The sequence below is a fragment of the Rissa tridactyla genome, chromosome 7 (assembly GCF_028500815.1).
Source record: "Rissa tridactyla isolate bRisTri1 chromosome 7, bRisTri1.patW.cur.20221130, whole genome shotgun sequence".
NCBI classification, from domain to species: domain Eukaryota; kingdom Metazoa; phylum Chordata; class Aves; order Charadriiformes; family Laridae; genus Rissa; species Rissa tridactyla.
This window is the reverse complement of record NC_071472.1, coordinates 4,703,953-4,730,000: the sequence shown is the minus strand read 5'-3', so window position 1 is coordinate 4,730,000 and position 26,048 is coordinate 4,703,953. Positions and strand designations below refer to the sequence as shown.

At 41.4% G+C, this 26,048-nt stretch overlaps 1 protein-coding gene across 19 annotated transcripts in view; it reads right to left on the bottom strand.

Annotated features, from left to right (window-relative positions):
* Positions 1-26,048, bottom strand: part of GTDC1 (glycosyltransferase like domain containing 1) — a 322,827-nt gene that overhangs the window by 200,166 nt on the left and 96,613 nt on the right. For 17 of the 19 annotated variants that reach the window (XM_054208199.1, XM_054208201.1, XM_054208211.1 and 14 more), the window contains one exon: positions 23,654-23,827. The exons of the other annotated variants lie outside the window; for them this stretch is intronic. In XM_054208199.1, the coding sequence (XP_054064174.1) occupies positions 23,654-23,827 (174 nt within the window). The remainder of the gene's footprint in view (positions 1-23,653; positions 23,828-26,048) is intronic. 19 annotated transcript variants of the gene reach the window in all.

Here is a 26,048-nt window from a genome sequence, read left to right as displayed (position 1 = left end):
AGGGGCTGAGCCACAGGGCAAAACGCCTGATGACTGTGTCCTGCCATGGTGGCCACCTCATCACACAGCTGCACGGTGCTCTTGCTCGGGAGGAGCTATTTCTTAAATCAACTGCATATCGCTTGTCCTTTCTGGATGAAAATCAGCATAATGACCACAGATGTGTCAATCCAGCCAGGTCCTCAAGCTGTCTCTTGAGAGCAGAGAGAGCATTGACCTCTGCAGGGCTTTCATGGTTGCCTCAAGATTGCGCGTTCACACCCCTGGCTGGTTCTTGTGGAGCAGAATGAAGGAGACCTTTGCCAAGTACTTAAGTACAAGAAAAACAGAGTAGCACAGATGCCAAGATGCACGCTCAACGTGCTGCTAGAGATACCTCCATCTATTCTTAGAGTCTGAAATCAAACATGAAGGTATCAAATATGCCAGCAGAGTTCATAGACCCGCTGATGCTCAGTCTGTAGCTTATTTTTCAGTGGGAGATAAAATGTGATTCTCTATATTACGTATCATCACCGGATAAATTTGTTGTAACCGACTGCACTAATACAACAGCACTGCCGAGACACTGAAACTTAATCCCTCTGAAGACACACGAGCCGCTTTTACGTTTCAAACCTACGCCACTGAAAAACACCTTACTACTGCGTATTCAAGAATAGGTTTCTCTTTAGCTGTTGTTCTCATCCTTTTCACTATTTGCATTTTTTTAAATGGTGCACTGATTCAAAATGGAACTGTAAATAAGCCATTATTCTTGATTGTTCTCTGCGTATTTAACCACCGAAATTTTCTATAACCAGTTTTGATACACACGGTTATGAAACGGTCGTCTTGTGATGATGCAGACAGCAGCTTACATGCATGTTTAAGAACTCAGACACCGTTTTACTACAAGGACAGAGCGGCATTCCACCTCCAAATGTAGCTCCAGAGGTAAATCACACATCAGCGTATAAGGAAATGAAAAGAAATGCAGCAGTATCTCATGGAGGAACAGAATTCGGCATGCTCCAAAGAAAAGAAAATAAACTAAATATCCAAAAGCAACACTCCACACAGCTTACATTTAAAATTCTCATCTGTAAATGGTCAAAGTTTTCTTTTAAAAGTTAAAGGTGCATGGAAAATTAAAAATCAACTAAGTGATATATTTTTTTTTCCTTTCCTATAGCATGCTTGTACCATGCTGCTTCACACTGGCAATTCAGGTCTCGTCTGTCCTAGGAGAGCGCATGGTGACCGGAGAACTGGAGTGAAACGATCACATCATCACAAGGAAAAAGAATGTGAAGACTGAGCAACTGAGTGCAAAACTGCTCTTTGGGTGAGGTTCCCATCGGTTTTAGTTGATTAACCAACGTTGATCTTGTCCAGCTACTAAATAAGTACAAGTTAGGTGAAAGATCTTCCTCTTTGTCACAATAACCCTCTATAGCGTAGCATTGGAGATGAAAATGAACATGCTTTAATACACGCTGGTCTTCCATGCGCGCGTTTGGGTGGAAATAACCGAAACATTTTACAATCTCTAAGCTTAAAAAAAGCAGAGAAAATATTAACAAGAAACAAGTATCGCAAAACCAGGAACTTTTTTCCAAGTTTCCTTGAGGCATCATAGGGCAACAGGAATCTCAGCCCTTGAGGAGAAAAAAAAACCAAACTATCTTTTCTGCTGGCTCTTTTTCAAGTCTTCTTTCATGTTTGAGATACAATCCTCCTCTAACTTTTGACTGAGTGCCTTAAAAGACCTTCATTTACCTATTCTTTAATACTGATTTAAATTACTAGGTTTCTTAAGTTTCTGACCTCCTGTATTTTATGATGTACTTAAAACACTCTGACTCTTATGAACCATTTAATTAAACAGATAATAACTGCACATTTGTCCTACTTGCCATTCACCAAAGTTAGGTTGCAACATTACTCCTGAACCTATCCTGTACGCCCTGTCATTCACCAGTTTTTCTTTTGAATTACTGGGGGGGGGAAATAATTGTCCTCAATTATTTTTATGATAGCGATGACGTCAACACACGGCAAGTAAAAAATCGAGAAATAAATTTGCAATTTTTAAGTCGATGGATACTATTTGTTCCAGTCTATACGGCTGGATGAAGAAATCAGATTCTCAGATGACATAAATTGTTATAATTGACTTCCATGGAACTGCAGCCCTTTAAAGCAGCTGAAGATCTGGTCCACAAACCACCAGGCGGGGTTGACCAAACCAACCATTTAGAAACGCTGATCTCTCTGCGCCTGGCTACGGGACAGGGAACAGATTAGAGTCGTCTCTGAGCTGTACAACAAAGGACACAGAAAAATCTCTGTAGTCACCTCCGTATTATACCGTTACTTTGGTTACAAGATTTATGGCATACTTGCTACCCAACTAAGGCAATTCACAAAGTCGGCGTCTACTCGGTTGTTTGGCTTCGTCAATAAAATGGAGTCTCTATCAGAATCAGATGCTTATTTTTCAGAATTAAAGAACCCATGTCATAGTTAAAACACTTTCATATGCTTAACGTCCTCACTGCGGTTGTGCTGGAAAGGGCCTTTAGGTCTGCATTATAATTGTCACGTTTTCTGGTTATATATTTAAAAGTTAAAAAAAAAATAAAAAAATCCTTGCTGGACACAGCAGCGCCCGTAACACGAACCTTTATTTGAAGACTAAACACATCTGCGACTTGAAACGAGAGTATTGATCATTAATGAATGGGAACGGTGATCAGAATATCAGCTAATTAAAAGGTAGGCCTGATGGGCTAGCCTGCTGGCTTTAAACGAGACAATGGGATTCCGCCTCGATTTGCGAACGCCCCTGGTTTGAAGTTCAGCCGTCTGATCCAACAGCAGGCGGAAGCTGCAATAGGACCAGGATAGGCGCCAGCCAAAGACGACTGCCTTTTTAAGACCGTCCTAGCAGGATCCCAGTGTAGGAGCACCAATATGGGCTGAAAAACGTCTGTGTGGGGCTCCCTGGTTTTGTTTTTAGTAAACCTTTTGGCTGGGATTCCCACGGAAGGCAGAAAATACCACATATGCCGCTGCCTTGTGAACTGGTATCACAGGGGCAATGGGGGAGTAATGGAGGGATTCCTTTCTTTTTACATACTTTTCCGATAAACCTGCCTAAATAATTGACTTCGGTACTGACTCAGACAGTATGACTCAGTTCTTTTGAATCATCCCAAAAGCCTGTGCATTTGAGCTGGTTTTGGACCTTCTCCCACAACAAGACCCTAACGAGGGGGAGAAGGACATAATAAACTACAAGAGTGTCTCAGAAATTCAATCTTTGGCTTAGACTGCTCCCGAAATACGTCCTGCTTGAAATGTTAAAATCTTGATTAGTGCTGAATAAAACAACTGAGCACACTGGGTTCCTACAAGCTCAAGTACGCGTGTGTGCGCGTGCGCACGCGCATGCATGAGCACACATGTGTGAAGAACTTCTCTTCAGCCTTTCACGGCAAATCAGCCGACGACAAATACTTTTAAGCTATTTGGAAATGTGGCTTCCTAGTTGAGTCCTTTGAGGCCTGAGAACTTTGCTCATCGCGTCTCTGGGGCATTACCCAGCAATCTCTGAAAAACCGCACGCTAGATTAGCTCTGAGGATCTTACTGGTGATAAAAGGTACTGAGGATCTTTCCGTTTACGAGGCCTGATGAAGACCAGCGCCTCCCAGTCACCCATGGAAGGTCCATTCCCCTAGGAAGGGTCAGGAACAGAAAGCAGACAGCAGCGGTGTAAATCTTAAACTGCCAGAGTACGTAGAAAAAATCCACAACCATGTCTTTTCACGGTCATGTTCAACTAGTCCTTTTGGTTTCCATCACTGGGCAAGCTTTTATTTCCTACATCCCAACTCTATATCGCTGCCTTCCTGGTATATTTGTAGCACGTGTTGCAATTAACGATGCTAGTGTGTAGGCAGTTCTGAGGACCTGTCCCCACCAACATCCACAGTTCCAGGGACTTCAATCTCACCCAGTTCATCCCCTCGTGTCACCCTTTGCTACTGCTGCTTCTCTCCATCCTCGGCCAGAAGAGCTCTGTATGACTGGGAGCATCTCTGCGTCCTCGGTGCTGCCCTACACTAGGGCTGGTGACTAAAGACATAGGGTACACCGTAAACTCTGGCAGAGGAACAGTAGGGTAGAGAAAAGTTGCGGGTTGCCACAGTGCTTTTACAGTTTCTCCAATTAATACTATAAAATGCACAGAATTGCATAGCATAAGGGTATTAAAGCAAAAAGAACTTCTCCCCGCTGAAAAGCTCTGATAAATAATGTAACTTTAGCGTAAAGGTTGTCTTCTCGCATGCTGACAAGTTATACTAGCTTTGTTGTAAATGGTCCCCATAGAAAAGTGACAATTTTGTTTTGCACGTAAATGCTGTTATGATGAGTATTCTAGAGACCGCGCAATTTAACTGCCAGACCACATCAATTAGAGATGGGGTACACCAGCTCTCCCTTTCTAAGGGTGCAATACCCCACCCCAGATGAATTTTCTATACATTTAATAGTAGATTTACGCGTTGGTCTATATGTTCAAAGAGGCTCCAAAAACTTCAGAAAAATTATACTGTTCATCCTGTTTCTACTGGTGTTCCTCCTGTCACACGCCACAGAAATATTTTGACAAATACAACAGCATTTTAAAGATGAATAAAAGCAATGAACTACAAAATGGCCTTGTTTATGAGAACATCGACACATTACCCTCGTTCTTTTGGATGAGAAAAGGACACAGATCGGTCAAGATCAAGAAAACTATCTTCACTTATGACAGAAAACCGGAGGTAGACGATTGAAAATTGGAAAGTTATGAGTATTTTATTTTTCCTATATAAAGAAAAATCAACCTCACTACGGCAAAGTTCCTATGCATTGTGCCCCAGCGTAAAGAACTCGATGGGTACAAGAAGGCAGGCAAAGAAGAGAAGAGTGATGACAGAGCTGCTTGCTGCACGGAAAATGAGCGAGCACCTGAACAGCACCGTGTTGATTTATTATGCACAGAGCCAGGACTCTAAGAGCGCGCGTAGATATTACCTCCAGCGTGATTCATTAATAGGGTCAAGTTCTGTTGTTAAAATTGTTTTTGTATTTCACCTCTTTACAATCAACTGAACAATGTACTGTTAGAGTACAAAATTAGAAGCGCCCGGCTTCTGGTCCAGGACCATTCTCGACGAGAATATTTAAACTTAACGTGAACCTGGACACGATTTAAAAGAAGCCGGGGAAAGAGATGACAATAGAAAAGGTTGTTGTGCGAGGCCCTGATGCAGAGGAACAGCCCTGCTTCGAAAGGATACAACCCCACCTTCCCACTTAAGTATCGCATACAAAAGAAACATCAAAATTAACACGGGAAGAGCCGTGACAGCAGCCACTTCGCGTAAAATTCCATGTGTATATGATACAAACCCCACGCATGCTGAGCGCCAAAATACGCAGACAAGTTCAGCAAGACCAAACGTTTCCTTCACACTGTCCACAGCAATTCTAACAGCATTCCGAGCCTTGAAACGTCCACGGTAAGGATGCTGATCATGGTTTTCTGCCAGCTGGAAGCTCCTAAAGAGGTGTGGTTTAAAGCCCATTTATCAGCGACTTAACTTAAGGCTACCAAAATGCGTACGTTCTGTTTATCCAACTCTGCGCTTTCACAGAAGTTGATATTCGAGGGTAAAAAATGGAGAGGAACGGAGGGTGCTACACCGGACACCAGCTTTCTGCACCTCGGCTTGCTTCCTCATCCTCTGTGCCGGCACACGGAATAGCAGCTTCAAGTTTAATTGTCGGTGTAGAGGCATACCATCGACACTACCACTGGAATTACGGATACCTAAAGACTGCTGGTTTTAAGAAACAAAACCGTCTACTGGCAGAACTTCAGGCACCAAGCAACTTCAACCAACTTCAACCAACACACTGATCAACATTTTGTACACGAAATTTCGTACACAAAATTGTGCACACGAGCCTGTATAAAGAGCTGCCTGCAGGTACCCCAGGACCTCCTCAAACTGAGCCTTCGTTTCAAAATATTCCCAAATATTCCTTTGCAGCAGCTTTGCTGACCTTTCGGTCTCCCACTGCCGCAGTCCCCGCGTGACGCGGTGACACAGCCCCAAGGGACTTCAGCAGGGACAGGACCGGATCCCCTAAATCTCTATTAATTTTATACCTTTATACCTTTAGAAAGAGGGAAAGGGCAGCTCCTCACCCCTCTTACAGCCACCCAGACGCAGGAAAAAAAAAAAAAAAAAAAAAAGAAATTGCAAAGTTTTATTTATGGGCACACACTAATTCTTGATAACAAAATAACTAATTGTTCCCAACAATTTATTTCGTCAGACAGCAGTAGTACTTTTACTCTTTGTAATAAATTTTATTCATCTGCAGTAATTCATACCGTTCAGAAGAACGGGGTTTAAAAAAATAGTATTTAAACAATTCCGAGGATAACAACTAAAAGGTGCCCACCAGAGACATATTTAAACGCCTGCTAAATCTATTTACCTAAGCCAACGACGACGTTTTATTTGGCAATTCTGCATTTTAAAGCTATTGTCTCAATTAGGCCAGAAAGGAGGATACTGCTTCTGCCTGCAAGTCTCTGCCTGCATTCATTTATTGTTCAGTTCACAGTCTCTGAATACAACACAATCCTCCAACGGAGTCAGCTTTCATAATTCAGCAGTACAAAGTCTGCAAACACATGTAACCTAGATCCATATTTCACAGTGACAGCATATGATAGCAGAATGTGAAGTATTAATGCTAGTGTCACTACAGTCCTACACTCTACTGCACTTTAAGAGAAAGCAGCTGCTGAGATGAAATGTGTGCCAACTGTCTGAAGACAGAAACATAAGAAACATTCCTTCTGTTACAAAGGGAGAGACGCACACAAACAGACTTTCTTTTAGACTCAACAAGCACAAAGTTTCTTACTTTCGCCTTTTACATTTCTATTTCCAAACCGCTCGCGCGCTGGGGGAAGGCCTGCCTGGATGGAAGCCACCGGAGCTCTCGAAGCAGAGGAGGGTTGGGTGAAGGTGATGCGCCGGGATGGGGAAAACTGCTGGAAGGGTGATACCAACCCCGCGCGGTGCTCCAAAAGCAGTTACACATCCAGAAAAAGAAAAACAATTTCCACCAAATAGCTCATGCGGTGTGAGATATGATCATCCAGCACGCTGGTGGGAGAAGCTTTAGGACCTTCCAGGGCTACTATTGCAGCTTTTCAATAAGCCAAAGCATGAGATACTCTACTGCCTGCAAACCTCTTTGTCCCAACCCATCCTCGTGGAGCACGTTGGTGTGTACCCGCTACTGAGCGACCTCTTAGACTAAAGGGATGCGCTACAGAACTAAATCGGATTGATAAGGTGCGCTTTTTTCATCTATTCTCTGTATAAAGATGGGTGGAGAACCCGCCCTTCTTGATTTGTGCCTAGTCCTGGAGCGACCAGACCAAATGACCTACCACGTAGTGCATCAGCCCCTTTTAAGCCCAGCGCTACGAGCGGAGCGTGACATAATCCGAAACGTTTGGCCGTAATTCACTGAAAAACTAGTACAACCTCATTGACCTCCTTATCAAACAATTTATTGTGCATTTACGGACTGGACAATGAAATAGAGGAGGTAAGGTATTAATGGTGACACTATTTGGCAAGCTCATAGCGCAGTTCATTCAGAAGGCAATTTTAAAATTGAATGAAGAGGTTTGACTAGGCAATAAAAACAGCCACAATGCCAGTGAGCAGTACTTAGGAGGAAAGCCTCTAATTATCCTATTTATAAATCAACAGCAATTTTACTGATGACTTCTTCTCAAACTTGATTAAAATAACTTCAAAAAAATTAAAAAATAATCAGATCACATTTATATTATTAAATTACAATTTAAAAGTATTATTGATTCTCTTCATAAATGGAAATGATAAAAACTTGAGGACAAGAACGAGACAACATTTTTTAAGGGAAACATTTGTACAACACTCTGCAACATAATTATAGTGCTGCCCTTGGGGAAGGGGATTTTATTTTATAATGAGAATGTTTACACTGTTATGGGGTTCAATCTATCTGGGAGGGAAGGTTAAACTTCTTTCCATTAAAGACAGCCTTATAATGAAAAGCTCTGAAAGGAGAATGGAGTCTAATATAGTAGACGTAATGGCCTATTAAATGATTCACACACACAAAATGAATCAAATTCATTGTATCTTACTGCTCTTTTATGACAAAATTGTTGAAAAAATAAAACTATTGTCAAGATAATTGCATATTACATATACTGTATTACTGTAACTACTATTCTTATTGGGTGACCCGGAGTCTACATTTGAGGTACATTAATAGGACATTACATTTTAAATACTTTATAGTATTGGAATGTTGCACAAAAATCCCACTTTCGCTCTGAAGGCAAAAATCAATTTAGACTTAAAGTCATGCTGCAATTCTGCATCATTCTTTTTCAATTAAGTTTTTGCATACATTCTTTATGATGTCATTTCTACATTCCTGCAACAGATGTTTGTTTATATCCCAATTTACTAAAATGCTGCCGTACTAGTTCCTGCTATTTTGAACGTAACCTCTACAACTAGCTTGTGTTTCCAAAACACAGTACAATAAATGTTTTCTTAAACTTGTCCCCTCCACCTACTGCTAAAAATCACCAGCTCTGATCATTACACAGTAATGGACGTTGCTCTGAAAGGAGCTTGACTATTTTTTTAAAAAAAAGAAGAAATTAAATAAAAGTCATGGTCCATCTCTAAATCTACTTCTCAGTAGATCAAAAAGTAGAAAACTTTTGGGTTTTGCATGAGGGATTGCAGTTTGAGTTCCCTTTGCCGAGACCTGATTTTACATGAGATCCGTAAGGCAACCATTTGGCCTACTAATAACAGCTCTGTAGTAATTAATAATCACTGCTCATTAAGGAGCGAGTCTTGCAAACATACATGCCGACCAAGGAAGTCTACGTGACTGCAGTTAGTCACCTATAGAACTGTCCACACCTCCTCCAGCACAGTTATATCAAACATCAGAATCCCTGATTTATTACCTTTTTGGGGTGCTAATGCTTCTTAATACTGACTGCGTTATTTTCGCGCGTTGGGAAGTCACGGGATGTACCAGGTGCTACCACAGCGCGAGTGAAAGTACGAGTAATATGAGAAAGGGGATATTTTGGGTATTTTTATCGAATAAATGAAATAGCACAAGCAGTGGCCAGAGTGATCGCATTTCCAGACGAATGGTCAAAACCTGGGACACCACAAACGGTTAAAACTTCAGGAGGTACTAAGGTACGTCTACAGAAGCCTTTGCGGGTATACCAAGGACTTCAAAGTACCTAGCAATCTCAAATAATTTCAACTGAGTTGCATAAAAAATAAATAAACCAGAACTTCTAAAGTCTCCTGATGGCATTTAAACTTCTCAAGGGACTGCGACCTTGCGGAATTAGGTCCTTATATTTTAATGAATAAAATCAGTGGCTAAAGGACTTGGTTAAGCATTTGAAGGCTTCCATGTTTATTTTGAGCTTTAAGACCCTTTTTCAGTATTAAAAATATTTATTTGTTGCTATTTATGATATCAGAGGGGAGCTCAGCGCAAGCACCAAAGCATGGGTGGTGCGTGAGGAGCCACGTCAAACACGGTTGCTTCCACCCAGCTTCTTAGCAGAACCTGCTCTTTTAGGGTGGGAAGCCCAATTCTTCTCTACAGTTGGCTACTGAAACTAGCATATTTTAAACACATTCCCTCCTAGGCTACCTACGCTTGATGGATTCTTTATGTAATTGAAAACCAAACTATAATGTGACACCCTATTTCACAGCTTCAGACTATTTCTCAAAGCTTTTAACACTGAAAATCGAGGCCAGAAAAAAAAATAAAAATCAATTCAAACACATTTTAATTACAGGAAGTAAGGCGGAGATTTCCTCTTTTAGCTTTCTCTTATTAGAATTCAAAATAACAGAAATAGCCCCAACTTTATAATCTGAAGTGAGATGAGTTTCTCCTGCAGCTCATGCCCTCTTCCAGCAGGCAAGCCCCAGTTCCTAAGCACCAGTCAATTGCTATTAAACGTGACTGCAATAAAACGAATTAATCGCTCACATCTCATCGAGGCACCCAGTACAAGAAGGTGAGAAATTAGAAAAGCCTATCTATTTTCAGAAGTAGGAAAAGTGGTGGAATAAATAGCAATTCTTTTACCTTGCATAAAAGTAAGATACATTATCGAGGCTAAATTTCTAACCCATCAACAAGACTCTGTTCTATTATGAATAAAGTAACCACACAAGTACGTGATACATAAGGAGATGGAGAAATTACCAATGTAGAAGGTAGCAAGCATAATGGGAAGGGTTGCTAAGGCCAAAATCAGGTTATTTTCCAAAGGTGCAGCAGTAGAGACTTAGATTGGGAAGTGTGAAAGCCAGCTCAATAGCTACAGAACAGGCAATAGAGAAATTAGCCCATTAAATAAATGGACTCCTAATTTACCAGTGAAGAAGCCACTCACAGAGAGTTTCTAGAGGCGATCAAAGGTGGACAAGATAGATTTTATTGAAAGGATGCTCTGAGTAGTTTCGTGTTGCAAGACTACAGGCCTTGCTCAACATTAACTACACGACTTGGTGTAAAACAATGCCAACAATACACCCAATATCCAGCAGATGCCTTTCAATCCAGTCCTTAGGACTGCACTTATGACGAACAAACATTCACTCAGCAACCACTAACAGTGAAGGTTCACCAAATCAGCCATTTATTTCCCCTGGTATCCGTCTCCAGAACCTGCCTTCTCCTGTCTTTATTAAGACTAGATTACCCATACTTCAGGCGTCATTATTACTGCATTGGAATAATGCTGACACACCGTACTTCTTTAATGGTTGCCCACAGCTATGCACGAAGTACGAGGATGAGCTGCGCATCCTCCCTAGTCGTTGCGTTTGAGCGTCTCTACTTACCCAACAACTGCTCCAGGTGTGGCTGGATTTCCTAGAGGAAGAGGAGCGTCGCCCCAATCCCCCCATGAAAAGGTTTAAATAACAGTAAATAAGAGAGCTCAGACCTCTGAAGATAATAAAGGCAAATTTCATATACCCAAAGAAAGCATCTTCATCACTGCGAGGCATCCTCTCAGTTAACACGCGCTTTTGAAATCTGGAGTTAACAAACGCTTTCCAAACTCCATTTTTCTCAAGAAAAATCCATTTGCTTTCTTTGTAGTAGGCCTTTTAAAAGGGAGTCATAACTGATGGATTACAACATGTTTCTACCTTTTCAATCTGAATTTCATAAGAATAAAATAAACCACAAATGAAAGTGCTTGTACCAGGCACGTTGAACCTTTCTTCTTCTATTAGCATATCAGTCTGCAATCATAACTAGATCAATAGCGAAGATATCTGCTTAAAAGAGCACCATGCTTTCTTTTGTCAGAAATTCATTACTTTTTATTAGGGTCATTGCTTGAAAACTTCAAAACACCATATGGACCTAATTGTGGTTTATTTTGGCAAAAAGGAAGACACTGTAGAACAATTGAGGCATTACATTCTACAATTCCATTACTTTCATCCCTCTCCGTTTTATTACTGTGTCATTAAAGGCAACTTGAGTGAGCGAAGAATTATAGTGTCATGTGTACGGGCTAGTAGATTAATAACAAAACACACTCAAGTTTAAAGGTATCTAACAGCTGTTTTCATTATTTTGTGTAAATACGCTTGAAGCATATCTATCTGATTAGTGGATAGAGTGCTCTTCTCTGTCACATGCCATGGGCACTGCTATGTGCAAGTAATCAAAGTGCTCAGAAAATGAGTTTACATTGTTCACTGCTGAAATACACAAATGTCAGAAAGTGACTGCGCATCAAAGCTTAGGCAAATCATCTGCCGCAAACAAACAGACTCCAATGCACATCGCAGCTTTAAACGTTCCTCTGCAGCACAATGACTGAACAGGACTTATTGCTAGCCCAAACGGAGGGACGCCCGCAGAATAATAAGTCGCAAACGTATAGATGCGCCGGCGAGTTCAGCACCGAGTACCTCTGAAAAGAGCGCAGGAAAAAACCCAACGATATAACATTTTAATGTCATAAATACTGGGTAACTTTGTGTATATCATAGAAGGTTTCACTAGAGGGAAAAAAAAAAAAAAAGAATAATTTTTTACCTGCTGTTGCTTTTTTTCAAAATTACTGTTTAATATTTTTTATTATTTTTTTAATTTATTTTGTGACTAGGTTACCAGGAATCCTGACAGATAATCCCTCCTTTTATTGGCAACAAAAGGAAGGCGTTTAGGCACCCAAAAAGGGTCAAATCCTCTCTTTTCCATATAAAGCCACGTAATTCAAGATGAGTAATTCAAAATCAGATGGCAGATAACACAAGTGAACTCCAAAACCAGAAGACCTGCGATGAAGTTTGATGAAGGACAGATAAAATTTCAGTCACTGAAAGGAATGGCTGCATAAAAAGTTCTTCTTTCTGTGATTCATTTGCTTCTAGCGCAGATTGAGGCAATTTTAGTATTAAACTGCTCTGCACAAGGCTGGAAATGAGCGCGCCATACAGACTCATCAAAATTAGAAAGTTAAAATAAACTCATCCTGACTCCAAGGAGCTCAAGAGAAGAATTTTATCCAAATGCTTCAGTGAGCAAAAGTAAACCGAGGCAAAACCGAGAAGGATTCTTACAACGCCACGATACTCAACATTTTGCCTGAAGACAGTTCGTGCTGAAGCAAATCTCACCTAATACCTTCCCCAAGCACTGCGGTTGTCAACCCTTGGTACCACCCCCACTTTGTGTTGTCTTCTGAGGGATGCTCAGGCTTCCACAGAACAACAAAGTCCAAGACCGATGCCTCAAAAACTCCAGTGCCAAAGGGAGAGGAGAAGAGGGACCAAACCCACTGGCCATGACGTGTCTTTCTTCAAAAATCATTAAAATGTCCAGATGATCCCAGTATATAGAGAGAAGCAAAACACATTCCCCTCCTTTTTTTTCCCCTTCCCACCATGGCCATTATGAATCTTGGCTAATCAAAATTCCTCATTGAATCAAAAAAAGAAAAAAAATTCATCATCTGATCCCAAATACAGTGAGAGGTTTAACACATGAGCAAGACATACCTTGCAGGACACTGCTCATTTATGAAACACCTGATTAATGAAATACAAGAAAACACTGCGCGTGGTACACAGAACAGACAGGTCTTCCGTTGCGTCTTTTATAGACGTTGGAAATACGTGATCTCCTTCATGGACCAGTTCAGGTCCCAAGACTGAAGTCAGTATGTGACCATCTCATAGTCCACCTCTTTTCATCTTCACTCGGGGGATATCATCACAGCCAACATCTGCAACTGCCTGGCACTACTCTTATATTGTTTAACCTACTATCCTATGAATTTATCCAATTCCTCTTAAATTTGCTTAACGTTTCAACGGCCATTTCAAAACTAAATGCCTCTCAGAAACAAAAAACAAAACCGAAACAACCAACCACCCTACGCACCCCTTTTTTTCATTTCCAGTTTGAGCCATTTAATAACGACCAATTTATACCTAGTGAATGCTGTAAGGATTATCCTGGAACTTAAATAATTCCTCCTCTTTCATGGCATTTATCCCCTGACTGTATTTACAAAGATTAACGTATATCCCCTTCTCAACCTTTATTTTGCTAGGACAAGTGAACCATACTCTTTTAATCTGCTCTCATAATACAGATTCTCCCTAATCATCCCAGCAGCAATTCTCTCTACCTGTTTCACAGTTTAAATTAATCTTTCCTGAACATGGGTGACCAGAGCAACACACATTTTTTTCAGTGCTTTGCATAAATACACCAATCAAAAAAGGTACTTTCGAAAGATACTACTGCGTATGAGAATCACGTAAGATTTTTTTAATTTGGTATTAGTGCGGCTACACTGCTGCGTGGTGCATCTCGTGGTCTACACACATCTGCGTGTTCTTCACATTCTGTGTTTCCCAGCCACATAGACTGGCCCACCACGTAGCGACCAAGGGAAGGAAGATCTTCTTGGCTTTCCTATTTAACAGCTATGAGAACCATCAGCTGGAGATGAAAAATGCTTAGAGGGTTTAAAGGAAAAACACGGTTGTGAATAGTTTGGGGTTTTTTTTTGAGAGAAAAAGTCGTGTAAATGAAGACACAGAGAGTCCCGTTGAAGAGCATCCATGATGAGTATTCTGGTAGAGGGCGGGGAACATACCCAAAATCAAATCCATCCTGGAGAAATGAAATCAGAGTCTCTTCAACCAGTGTAGAACCAGCACTAAGACACCTGTGGTTTCTGGACAAAAAGAGCTGACAAGAGAGGAGAAGTGGAAAGCTGAGGGCTCTGGCACGATGGTGAGACATTACACACCATTAATCCCACAGCTGGTTGGGCATGAACAAAAATAGAGACAATGTGGTCTACTGATGAGTCCCAAGACCGAACAGGGGGCAGGAATAACATAAGGTAGGCCAAAGATGGATAAATTCCTTGATTTTTTGCAAGCCTGACCCGAGTACGACTTAGGAGTCATCTTATAGGAAACTGGCACAGTTTTATGAGGAATCCACTCTAAAACTGATCACAGGTTGGCTGATTCAACTTAATATCTGACTTATTCTTCCTGGCTACTGTTAATGCCTACGACACCGCTTGAAAAAACAGAGTGAACCTAATAATATCTTGTAATACAATATCCAAAAGCCCTTTGCTGCAAACATGGATTTCTCAACACACAAAATGCCCATCGTTAATAAAGGAAATACAATGCAAAGATCTTTTCTCGTACGTACTTGAGAAAAAGAAGCCGGGAAAGCATTACCGGACTTGGATCTCCCATAGCTCTACAACTAGCATCCCCACTCCTTGGTGCTCGTGAGCCCAAAACTCTGAGGAACCCTCATTACTATTTAGATACGCATCTTTTCAATAGTAAAGCTGAACAGCCTCCTACCTTAAAAGCACTTCTGGTAGGTTTACGTTGTGATTTTCATATTTTTAAATGTATGCTATTTGAATTATTTAAAGGGAAGAAGAGGAGGCTTATTTCATCTGGGAGTCACAACTGAGGAGAGGGAACGTCCAAAATATAAAATATTAAATATTGCTAGTTGCAAATGCAAAAGCAAAAAAAAAAAAAAGAAAAGGAAAAACCTAAACAGATTAAAATACTCCTTGCACAACAAAGAAATTATCTGTGATTTGGCAAAATTAAAAATCATTTAACTTCACCCCATTTGGTTACATATAAATAAAACATCTGTATTGAATTGTTCTTACACATTACATAAAGGTCATCTCCATAGGCCTGGAGAGCTACGTTTCAAGCTTCCTCTTCAAACTTAAAACTGCGACTTTATGTATTCCATCGTGTAATTTTGTTCTCTTATTCTCTGTTCTCTGAAATTCCTATAGAACATCTTAGTTTCTTCTCCGCTGACGCTTCCATCCAACGGTACCTCTGACTTCAACTTGAATTGGTTGTCTGCAATCTGGCACACAACAGCGCTCGAAGCAGATCCAACCCACTTAAAGCTTTAGTTTCAAATTTAATAACAATTTGCAAGGCTATCGGTAATTCCACCAGTCTGTAAAAATGTCCTGGCTTTTCTCATTTGGGTTTTTGTTTTTATTTTTTTCCCCTCAAACTAACACTGGGCTCAAGATGAAGCGTGGCTTTTCCCAAAGGCATTGCCATTCCCCCACAACCAGTAACAGAGATTCCTTCGTTTTTTATTCTTGGTGGAGAATATCTAAAAACCTCAGATATCTCTTCCTATTCCTTATCTTTTCTGCAATTTTGAGCACATCACCCACTTTCTTTTCCATTCCATTCCAACAACAAATGCCCGGAATATTTAAGCAATAAGGTTCTGTCACCACCTCATCCAGCAACTAAGAAATAATATGCCCGACACAACTCTGCTTCCCTCTCTGTTACAATTGTGTAAGCATGAAATCCCTCTAAAGAAAAACACACACACACACAAAAAATCCACCTCCACTTCTATGTAATATTCGTGAATTTCATAATAAAAAAATATGGAATTGTTCAAATGTTGAAGGGCAGTATTTTGAAATGCAAAATTCAGCAGGGACAGCCTGGTCTCTAAAAACCACCTTTCACGCAGGCGAAGGATTTAAGTCCGCTCCTTCCCACGGACTGGAAGAGAACTGGCCGCATCACGCGACACCCAGCGTTTGGTCCTCTGTGCCACCTCCTTCCACCCGTGTCACACGCCAAGCGCCCTCAGCTCCCCCCGACTGCAGGGAAAATGAGAGTATTTAGGAGTTTTTAGCATCCTACCATTAATCAATAGCCTTTTCCCACTTTGAATAGATGAAAAAAAAAAAAAACCCAACGACAAACCAACCAGCTTGATTTTATGTCTGCCACGGCTACTTTAACCAATTAAATTTAAACTTCACCGATTCTTATCGCAACGATTTGATGAACTCTTGAAGTATACGGGGATGATATTGAACCCGATCCCGGCCTTAGGGAGAAAGACTCTGTTGTGAAAGGAAAAGAGAAAGAAGAGATGGAGAACGGAGGTAGGAAAGTGGAAAAAGCCCAAAGCAGGGCTCCCGTTTATTATGCTTTAAAAAAGTAACACAAAATCATATCAAATCGATGAAAATTTTTGCTACTGTGGAAGTTTAGGTAAAAATATATTATTGTTTTCATTCCGAGCGAGCACAGTTGAATTCCTGTATTACAGATAAACTAATCCCAGCAGAATTAAAAGCGCCATCCATACCAGTTGCTGATGAAGGTGTCATTTTCATCTCCTCTCCCATGACATCCCTCAACTTCAAATGCCCACATACATTACAGCAAGGTACTCTATTCTCTTTACGAGCCGCAGAGAAATTATTATGCATGGAAGTGCATAATAATCCAGTCCAGTCGTGACTCTACCACTGACTTCCCACATGAATATGCACGAATCAATTAAACCTCTGAATGCATCAATTTCCTTCTCGAGTAGTAATGATAATAATAATAATAGCTGCCCATTGTATAGGGCACTGCATATAATATTTTTAATGCCTGCTAATGAAATGTGCTATTAATTATTAGAATGTGGTTTGTTTTTGAAAGCCAAGTACCGGCGTGGCTCAACTTTGTATTCAAAGTGACACAACTCGAATATTTTTTAAAAAAAAACGACTCTGGGAAAGTGCTTACAAGTCCTACAGCAAATCCTGCTTAAAAATCAAAGGGTATTTAAATCAGTATCAGAACTTTCAGATCCTACCGGCTGTGCTGCAGAGAAATTTGCAGCTAAGGGGTTAATCAGATTAGATGGGAGTGGTTATAGGCTCCGTGCCACAGGTTTTGCCCTTTGTGGCTTCTCACATCCCAGACTTGGAAAATATGAGCTGTGATACTGAGAAAGGTAAGAAGCCAGCACAGCCCCATAGTGATAAATGAGTTTGCATCATCTGTCATTAGAACTTCCTGCCAACAGGGTCATTCCCTATTAAATTACCACTTGTCAATGTTTAAAATACTGATTGATAAATGACTGTGCCAAAACTGATAACACGACAGCTTTTATTTTCTAATATTCTTGGTTACCACATTCTGCTACTTCAAGATACAGATATAGTAGGGTGGGTTTTTGTTTTTTTTTTTCCCCCAAGTACTCTAGCGAAAGACAATTTAATCTAATACAAAACTAACAGGTACTGTATAATGATTGGTCCTGATATACATTACATACTATTCTTCTTGCCAAAATAAACCTACTGGCGATTTAGCGATACGGGGAGATCCAAGTTTCACATTTCATCAAATGCTAGTAATCTGTTTTATCAATATAAACTGCATTTTAATGAAAAAATTCTTTTCTTCAGTACACTTCACTTTTAATGCCCCAGAGTATAATAATTCGTTCATGCTGTAGAACAAGAATGTTTTACAAGACCTTAACTCTCCAGAGAAATTTCTCTGTAAATACAAAATGCAAGTTTTATGGGAATGTGTTGTACGCAACATGAGCAGTACCCAACATAATAAAAAACTGGGCTGCGCAGAGAATTCTGCTTAAGTATCCTTGTGAGCTATTGTGAGACTAAACGGTTATTATGATAGCGTTTAGTGGAATACCTCTACGACAGATAAAGGAGAGTCAGAGAAACTATTTTTGTCCCTGAATAGATAAAAAGAAATTACTTTTTAGAAAGTTTTGCGAAACGAATGCATCCCGGCAGACTGCTCAAGCCAGGCCCTCTTCTAGGAGAGCACTCTCAGTCTGCTGCTGGAGAGCTCTGGGGATACATATTTTGGGGATAAAACTGGCATGTTCTGCCTCCAAGACCTGGATGGGGCAACAGCTACTCCCCTGTGATCCAGAGAGAGAATGGGAACTCCTGCATCACCCCGCAACGTCCCCGATGGTACACGATGCACGTGTGGAAGCACCACCACGTCAGAAAGCCCCACTGAACACGGATGTGTGAGGCACCCTTCAGTCAACCACCCAAGCCCTCGCTGTAGGTGCGGCTACCTGCAGGACGGAACCGACCCACAGCCAAAGGCTCCAGAACAGAGAGACTCCATTTTACGCCCCCTTTAAGCCAGTACTGCACTCTCCTCCCAATAGGTGCCGTGTCCCAGATCTTGAGAGCATCCCTCATGCTCGTTGCGCCACTGTCCTAGCGTGCCAACACCAACCCTCAAAACCTGCTTGGGGCAGGCGAGGAGGAAAGACATTTACGGGAGTAATTTCCATCACCCAGTTCTTCAGCAGCGAGCCCCAAGGTAGGAGCAGTCTATTGACATTTTCTAATTATGCTAACTACCCATAAACCGTGGTGGCGGGGAGGCTGTGCCTACCAGAGAGAGCATGGCCCACCACGGAGATCCTGAGCCACCACCAAAGGCGGCAGCTAGCCTCAGTACCAGAATCACTATCATTAGCATACTACTCCACCTAAGCTAATATACGCTATTTCACTAGAAAGCTAATTAGCCAAAAACTGCTCTTCTAAGGTATATTGTTTCCCATATGCAAGACAGTTCACTAGAGCTCACTTGGGTACCACTGCTGAGCATCGCTCCGTGCAACGCAGACACGTCCCCAGTGCCCATCTACAGCTTTGGGCTCTTGTGGATTCAAGCCTCTCCCTCCTTGTTGACATCTGTATTTTTCCAGCACAGCAAAGCTATTGTATAGCGTTCGGATTACGGAGGAAAGGGGGAGCCTCTTAGTTATCTAAACAGAGGTCTGAAGTTCAGCCCTGCAAGCCTTGTCCAAGTAATGCAATTTTTATTTCCCCAAAACAGGCTCCTCCACACGTGACGGTCACATTTCTGTACAAGAGATACTGTCAGCGCCTTTTAAAAACTTCTGCTTTAGTCAGGAATTCCCCTGACTGTCCCTACAGTACTCTCTAGATTGGCAAATTCTGCCTCTCTTACACTATAAGTAAAAAAAAAAAATAAAATCCAATGGTTGAAAATGTCCTGTTAACTGTACTAAGTTATAAAAGCAAATGAAGAAACAACACCCTACAATCTTTAATTCTACTTCAAAATGTGTAATGCAGAGAGTACGAGATACTCACTAACAAGTTCCACTTAAAAGAAGCTATTTTTATTTTCTGCTGTAATCCTCATCCCCTCATGTTTCTTTTCTATTATTCCACCTTAGTCCAACATGCATTTTGAGCTCTTAGGAACGTTACTTCATTCTTGCTTATAAAAACATCTTCCTTTTCTACCACATCGTGATAATAATAAAGATATACTGCAGTCAGAGGAATAGTAGTAATAACCAAAATCCGTATCACAATTTTCATGGCAATGAATTCCCAGGGGTCCCAAATCTGACCTCGCTTTGCCGACGGCCACAGGCGGTCCGGATGCAGACGGACCAAGAGAATTCAGGCACAACACCAGCAAGACCTTCCAGAGGTGTTCCAGGGGTTCTGCTGGCATAGGGACATGCCGGTACGAAGGACAACATCAGCAGAAAGGGGATTTTCTCCCCGGACCATGGTTTTCCAGTGCAAAAGCAGAAACAGATTCTATCAAAATTGACTCTACTGATTGTAATGAGGAAAAAAACCCCAAAAAACATTTAGGATTTTATTTACATTACAATAGAAAATAAATTGAAATTTAGCCCAAAACAACAGAAGTGTGAATTACAATGTATTTAATTCACTGTGTTGTAAAAAACCAGGCTGATACACAGCACATATGGCACATCGGATGAGCTACTGGTCTACATCCCTCGCAATACCCATGCACTACAAAGTGACAGCCTTAACGTGGAGTTTATTTGTCTCCAAGCTTCGATGTACTCCGGTATGTACTTCTACATAATATACTTCTTTCAGAACGTATGAAAAGGAGAATTCCAAGTCAGAAATTATAGAGGATGGGTATATACGGCGTAGCTGTGGCACCACGGGACGCAATATGGAAGCTCGTCGTTGTCAGAAGCAGAAAACAGGAGGATTAGGTCAGTACATTTCTTATTCTGCTAAATCCTCAAATCCTTTCATCTCTTCTCATTGTCAGATAAGAACCGCAGTCTGGTTCTGTGCTCTGGGAACACCAATGCGTGCCCTTATGAGAAATATTTATTAAAAAGAAGAATCTTTATTAAAAAAAAAAAAGCATCAGGAACTTCCTCTCAAAAGTAGAAAAGCAGTGATTAGATTCCTATCCGAAATATATAAGTACACACTGCACGTATGTATAACGGTACCTCTAATAGTATTCAGAAGTATTTCCTAGGGTATCCTTCATCGTTACACCTGGGTATCCTTCATCGTTACACCTGGGTATCCTTCATCGTTACACCTGGGTATCCTTCATCGTTACACCTGGGTATCCTTCATCGTTACACCTTCACCCTTAAATGACGGTTTACCACGCTGCTTGTGCTGGTTTGTCTACCCATCACCTACAGTAATTACATTAAAAGGTAGATCCGTTACGGGATTGACTCACGTAACATGCTCCTTTATTACACTGTTTTCAATCAAAGGTCAGATATATTTGATTTTGCCCTACAATTGCAATATTAATCTAAAATAATCTTAAAAAAGGTCACCATCACGTGCACGAGGACGATTTCGTCTAAGACACAAACACGAGGACGATTTCGTCTAAGACACAAACACACCCCGATTCGTTCACGCGCAGAAGAAAAGAGGTCAAAGTAAAGAAAAAAGTAAAAAAAAAAAAAATCACCCTGGTTATTTTGCCTTCAGAATTTTTAAATATTTTCCCAACATCTCAGCAAAATTATGCATTTTAAAAAGACTGCAGGCACTGAAATGATTGTCAGTCATGCAAATAATCACTTACTTACACTGTATGAGTTTGGTTTGGATAAAGCAAATTACCATTTGAAAATAACTTGAAAAACACTCTGGGCTAGGCGCATGCTTTATAAATTTTAGCTTGGCCAGAATTTTTCTTAACCTTTTTGTCCTCAGTCTCCATTCAGTCACCACAAGTAATCGAGTCAAAATTAAAAAAAAAAAAAAAAAAACAAACAAAAAAACCAACAAACAAACCAAAAAAACCCAACCAACCAGCATTCAATTGCCACAGGTGCATTCAAAATTATTTAAACCAGGATCTTGTAAAGAAATAGTAAATACTGGCTGCAGCTGAAGGTCGAAACCCAAGGACCTTCAGGGTCATGCAGAAGCAGTCCTTTCTTCTGCTTTATTTTCCTTGTGATGATACTGGGCTTTGTCTAAAAACCCACAGATCTTGTATCTAGAGTTATTGTTGAATAAAATACATATTAGAAATACTAGAGCTCATATTAATCTGCGCTTGGAATTGCTCTGCTGAGAAAGTTGTACAGCCACACAGTTCTTTACGAATCTCTTAGTTCTGTCCATCGCCGCTGAAAACAGCTGTTCGGTACAATTTCAAGCGCAACGCAACCACGATGAAAACGTGAAAGGCGTCCTGCTTTGGGAGATGAGGCTTCATCAAAGAGCAGGACACTAAGAAGAGCTCACGGTACGACGTGACATCTTCCCGCCTGACCAGTTTGGGTAGCAGACTGGTGGTTTTACCCAACTAATCACCTTCCGCTTTGGACAAACCATCACTGCGCGTATGACTTCAGCCTAACTCCTCAGGTCTCGTTTGACCCCATCTGCCAGGGCCGACAAATCCCAAAGACCAGATTTAATACGCGGGGCAGGGTTATCACAACTTCAGCTCCAAAACCAGGCCTGGGCCACGTGACTTCCTAAGGTATGCCGAAAACCACGAGACTCTCTTAAAATGGCTCGATATCAAACATGCTGAGCATCCACAGCATTCCCTCGCTCTTGAAAAACACGGTCTCTGCGAAGCAGATCCTCAGAGATATAGAGGTTCTGATCTCCACCGCCATCCAGGCAGTTCCACGTCCCTAAGGAACGTTGGAGGATTTTAACCCCCTTGCCAAAAGCATAGGTTTAAAGACTTAACTCGAGACATTGATTTCTAAACGATTTGCATCAGTGCTTTAGAATATAAAGTTTTCCAGGATCCTGAAAGGCAAACCTGGCAGTGTCGCCATCAATAGAGTGCACGACCTCAGCTCCTCTGCTAAAAATCTCTCTACTCCAAGCTACCACAAACGTATATTTAGGCTTTGAAATAACTGTAGGTACAAGCTGGTCGGGGACAACGAGCTCAAGTGTGGCCAGGACTTATTACCAGGTCTAAAACCGGACTCTTGCAGAGTCATTGTGGTGCCTTCCATCCTTATTTCAGCAAAAAAAATGAACCCAGCATCGTGTCGGTTTTAAGAGCATAATCAAACTGCAGATTCATACTCTATTTAGTACCGGTCCCACTGAAGCAAAGTTCCTGTTCACTGGGAGGAGAGTCCCTTATAACAGGAAAAACAATTGTGCCAGGTTTAATCAAAAGTGAAAAGGATCTAGCGAATGTTCCCTTTGAGCCACATAACCCACCGCTAATTTCAAGACGGGCTGCGAAAGGAGGGTAATAAAAAACGTCCTTCAGAGTAACCGAGGAAGAGGGAAGAGATGCTACTGCTGCAGCTAATGCCAACATCTGCAAGTCCGCTCCCCGCTACCGGGATGCTTTTCACCTACCTGGAAAGCAATAAAAGAAGAGGTAGGGGAGGGAGAAGGGAATAAAATCCCACCGAGGGAAATATTTCTGACTACAGGCTTATCGCTTTTACTCTTCTCCAGCATTTCTTTCTCCTCCTTGACCTCCCCTGTACAAATATATACAGAGCTGAGGAGCCGGCGACTCCTTAAAGACCAAAACAAGTGGGAAATCACTAAAACAAGTGGGAAATCGCTCACGCTGAGCGATGCAAGTTTGTACGACACGCACTAAGGACAGGCTCGGCAGATCAGACGCCGCCTGAATAGCCTCTGATTATGGAAACACATTTATCAATTAGCGGGTTTTGCATATTATCAAACTCTTTCATTAACGATGCTTTAGCTGATTAGTTAGAACGTCACCATAAATAGGGAGTTTTGACAGGCTGGAGGCAATTTATGACGTGGAAAATGTACTGACCTGCTCACATCGGGAAACCTGACTGGAAAATAAAGAACTTGGCACTTCGGTCTGATTATTTTTTCCAAATCCTTAGGTCTGTGGTCAGGAATCAGCTTCATAAATTTTCCAATGGACGTAAGAAAGGATTCCATATTAAAGGCAGAGTTGAACACCACAACATCAGCAACCAAACTGTAAAAAGCGGGTAAGATTAATGAACGTACTGCTGCCGCAAAAGGAACAGGATTATCTGAAATGCAAGGCAAATAGGATACATATTCTCACAAACAAACAAAAGGTGCAAGTGGAACGCTAATTAAAATCAGCCTTTTCACGTGAATTAGGAGTAGCATATGTACCTTAATTAGAAATGGTTTATGTCTACTCACTCATTTTTTTTTCACTGAGTAATAAATTATGATTATTAATTTAAAGAAGCACTCCCTATTCTACCTGTGGATCACTTTTTATTCATAAAATGGCAAGAATATTACCGCCATTATCTCTTAAAAGTGTTATAAACAGATAAAGCCCGCTGAAATATGGCTTTTGTACAAGGAAACTTGGAAGAAGATAAAAATTCCTTAGAAATTATCCTACGCGCTGAAGGACAACTTCCTTTTGGTTCACCCACCTTCGACTGACCAAGTGTGTCAGGTAGCAGGATACTGGAGAAATAAAATGTTATTTTAACCTATGCAGACGTAATCCTTATTAAAAGTATATCCACTGATATATATAGACACAGACACACACATATATACATACAAAAACCACAGCACATGATACCAAGAAAAAGTTTGGAAACTTTTGGTATATTAATACCACATTTTGTTCCTTAGCGCTGGGTTTTACATCAACCGGATCGATAATTTTAAGCTGTAGTTAGATGATAAAGTTGGTATTATTTCTCCACTTTTGAGTCGGCCCGGAGAAAACGAGAAGCTATCAAAAAAAACCTGAAACCCCTGGAAGTTGATCCTGGAAGCGCTGACACAATCTTAGCTACAACTGGCAAACCCGCAAGGCTAACAGAGGTAAGAAATGCTTTATGGCCGGTTGGTTTTCTCAATACGTTATATATTGTAATACAGACCTACGGGTCATAAGATACATTGAGGACACGCGTTCATAAGTCACCGGGCTGGTGAAAAGTATATTTGAGGTGAGAGGCTGTCATTCATCCTCACCGCGTCTGGTCAAGAGAGAGAACTGACACTGCTCACCAAAGCAGCAGGAGTCAGCAGGAAAAGCAAAAAAAAAAAAAAAAGCAAAAAAAAAAAACATTAGAGAGAAATAATCCTTTCCAAGCAGGCTGCAGGAGCCGGAATGCTTTCTGGAATCCCACCTCTTCCCCACCTATGGCTTTTAACCCCTTGGGCTCCTTGTTTTTGTACAAACGATCCAGTCATCTCGTCTGCACTGATTTACAGATGACACGAGACGACGCAGGAGCCCGGCACGTTTTTTCGGTGCTCTCTGATACGCAGGAAAGGCTCCACCACAGAACCACAGAATGGCGGGGGTTGGAAGGGACCTCTGGAGATCATCCAGTCCAAGCCCCTGCCAGAGCAGGGTCACCCAGAGCAGGTGGCACAGGAACGCCTCCAGGCAGGGTTTGAATGTCTCCAGAGACGGAGACTCCCCCACCTCTCTGGGCAGCCTGTGCCAGGGCTCTGCCACCCTCAGGGTAAAGAAGTTCCTCCTCATGTTGAGGTGGAACTTCCCATGCTCAAGTTTGTGCCCGTTACCTCTTGTCCCATCACTGGGCACCACTGAAAAGAGCCTGGCCCCATCCTCCTGACACCCCCCCTTTCAGTATTTATAGGCGTTGATAAGGTCCCCCCTCAGCCGTCTTTTTTCCAGACTGAAGAGACCCAAATCCCTCAGCCTTTCTCCATAAGAGAGGTGTTCCAGTCCCCTCATCATCTTGGTAGCCCCCCCACCACCATCGCTGCTTCTCTCGTGCATGAAGCCTTATCTGACCAGCTTTTTCCTAGAGGTTCTGAATATCCCTGTCAAATTACAAAGATCCCATCACCATCACCGCCTGAGCAGCTAAAAAAACCTCAGGCACCACTGAAAAGCCTGACTTTATTACATTTACTCTATAGAAGCATCAGGGAGGGAAAAAAACGTGTCTCTCTAATTATCCAAAGCACCAACCTGAAGATTCAAAGTGCTGTAATTCTAATCATCTCCAAAATCTCTATGCAAAACTGGAAAGATACATTTTTACACTTCTAGCGTTTCTAAGGGATTTAGAAGCCGGCATTTCTTTGCAGATGAGCACTAGGTAGTTGCAGAGAGTACAGAGGAGACGGCTTCTATCTGCGGTTAAAAATGGGGGTTCTGTAGCAAGAAAAAGGGAAGATGAATATTCCACCGTTACATGGAGAAGCTCTTGGAGGCT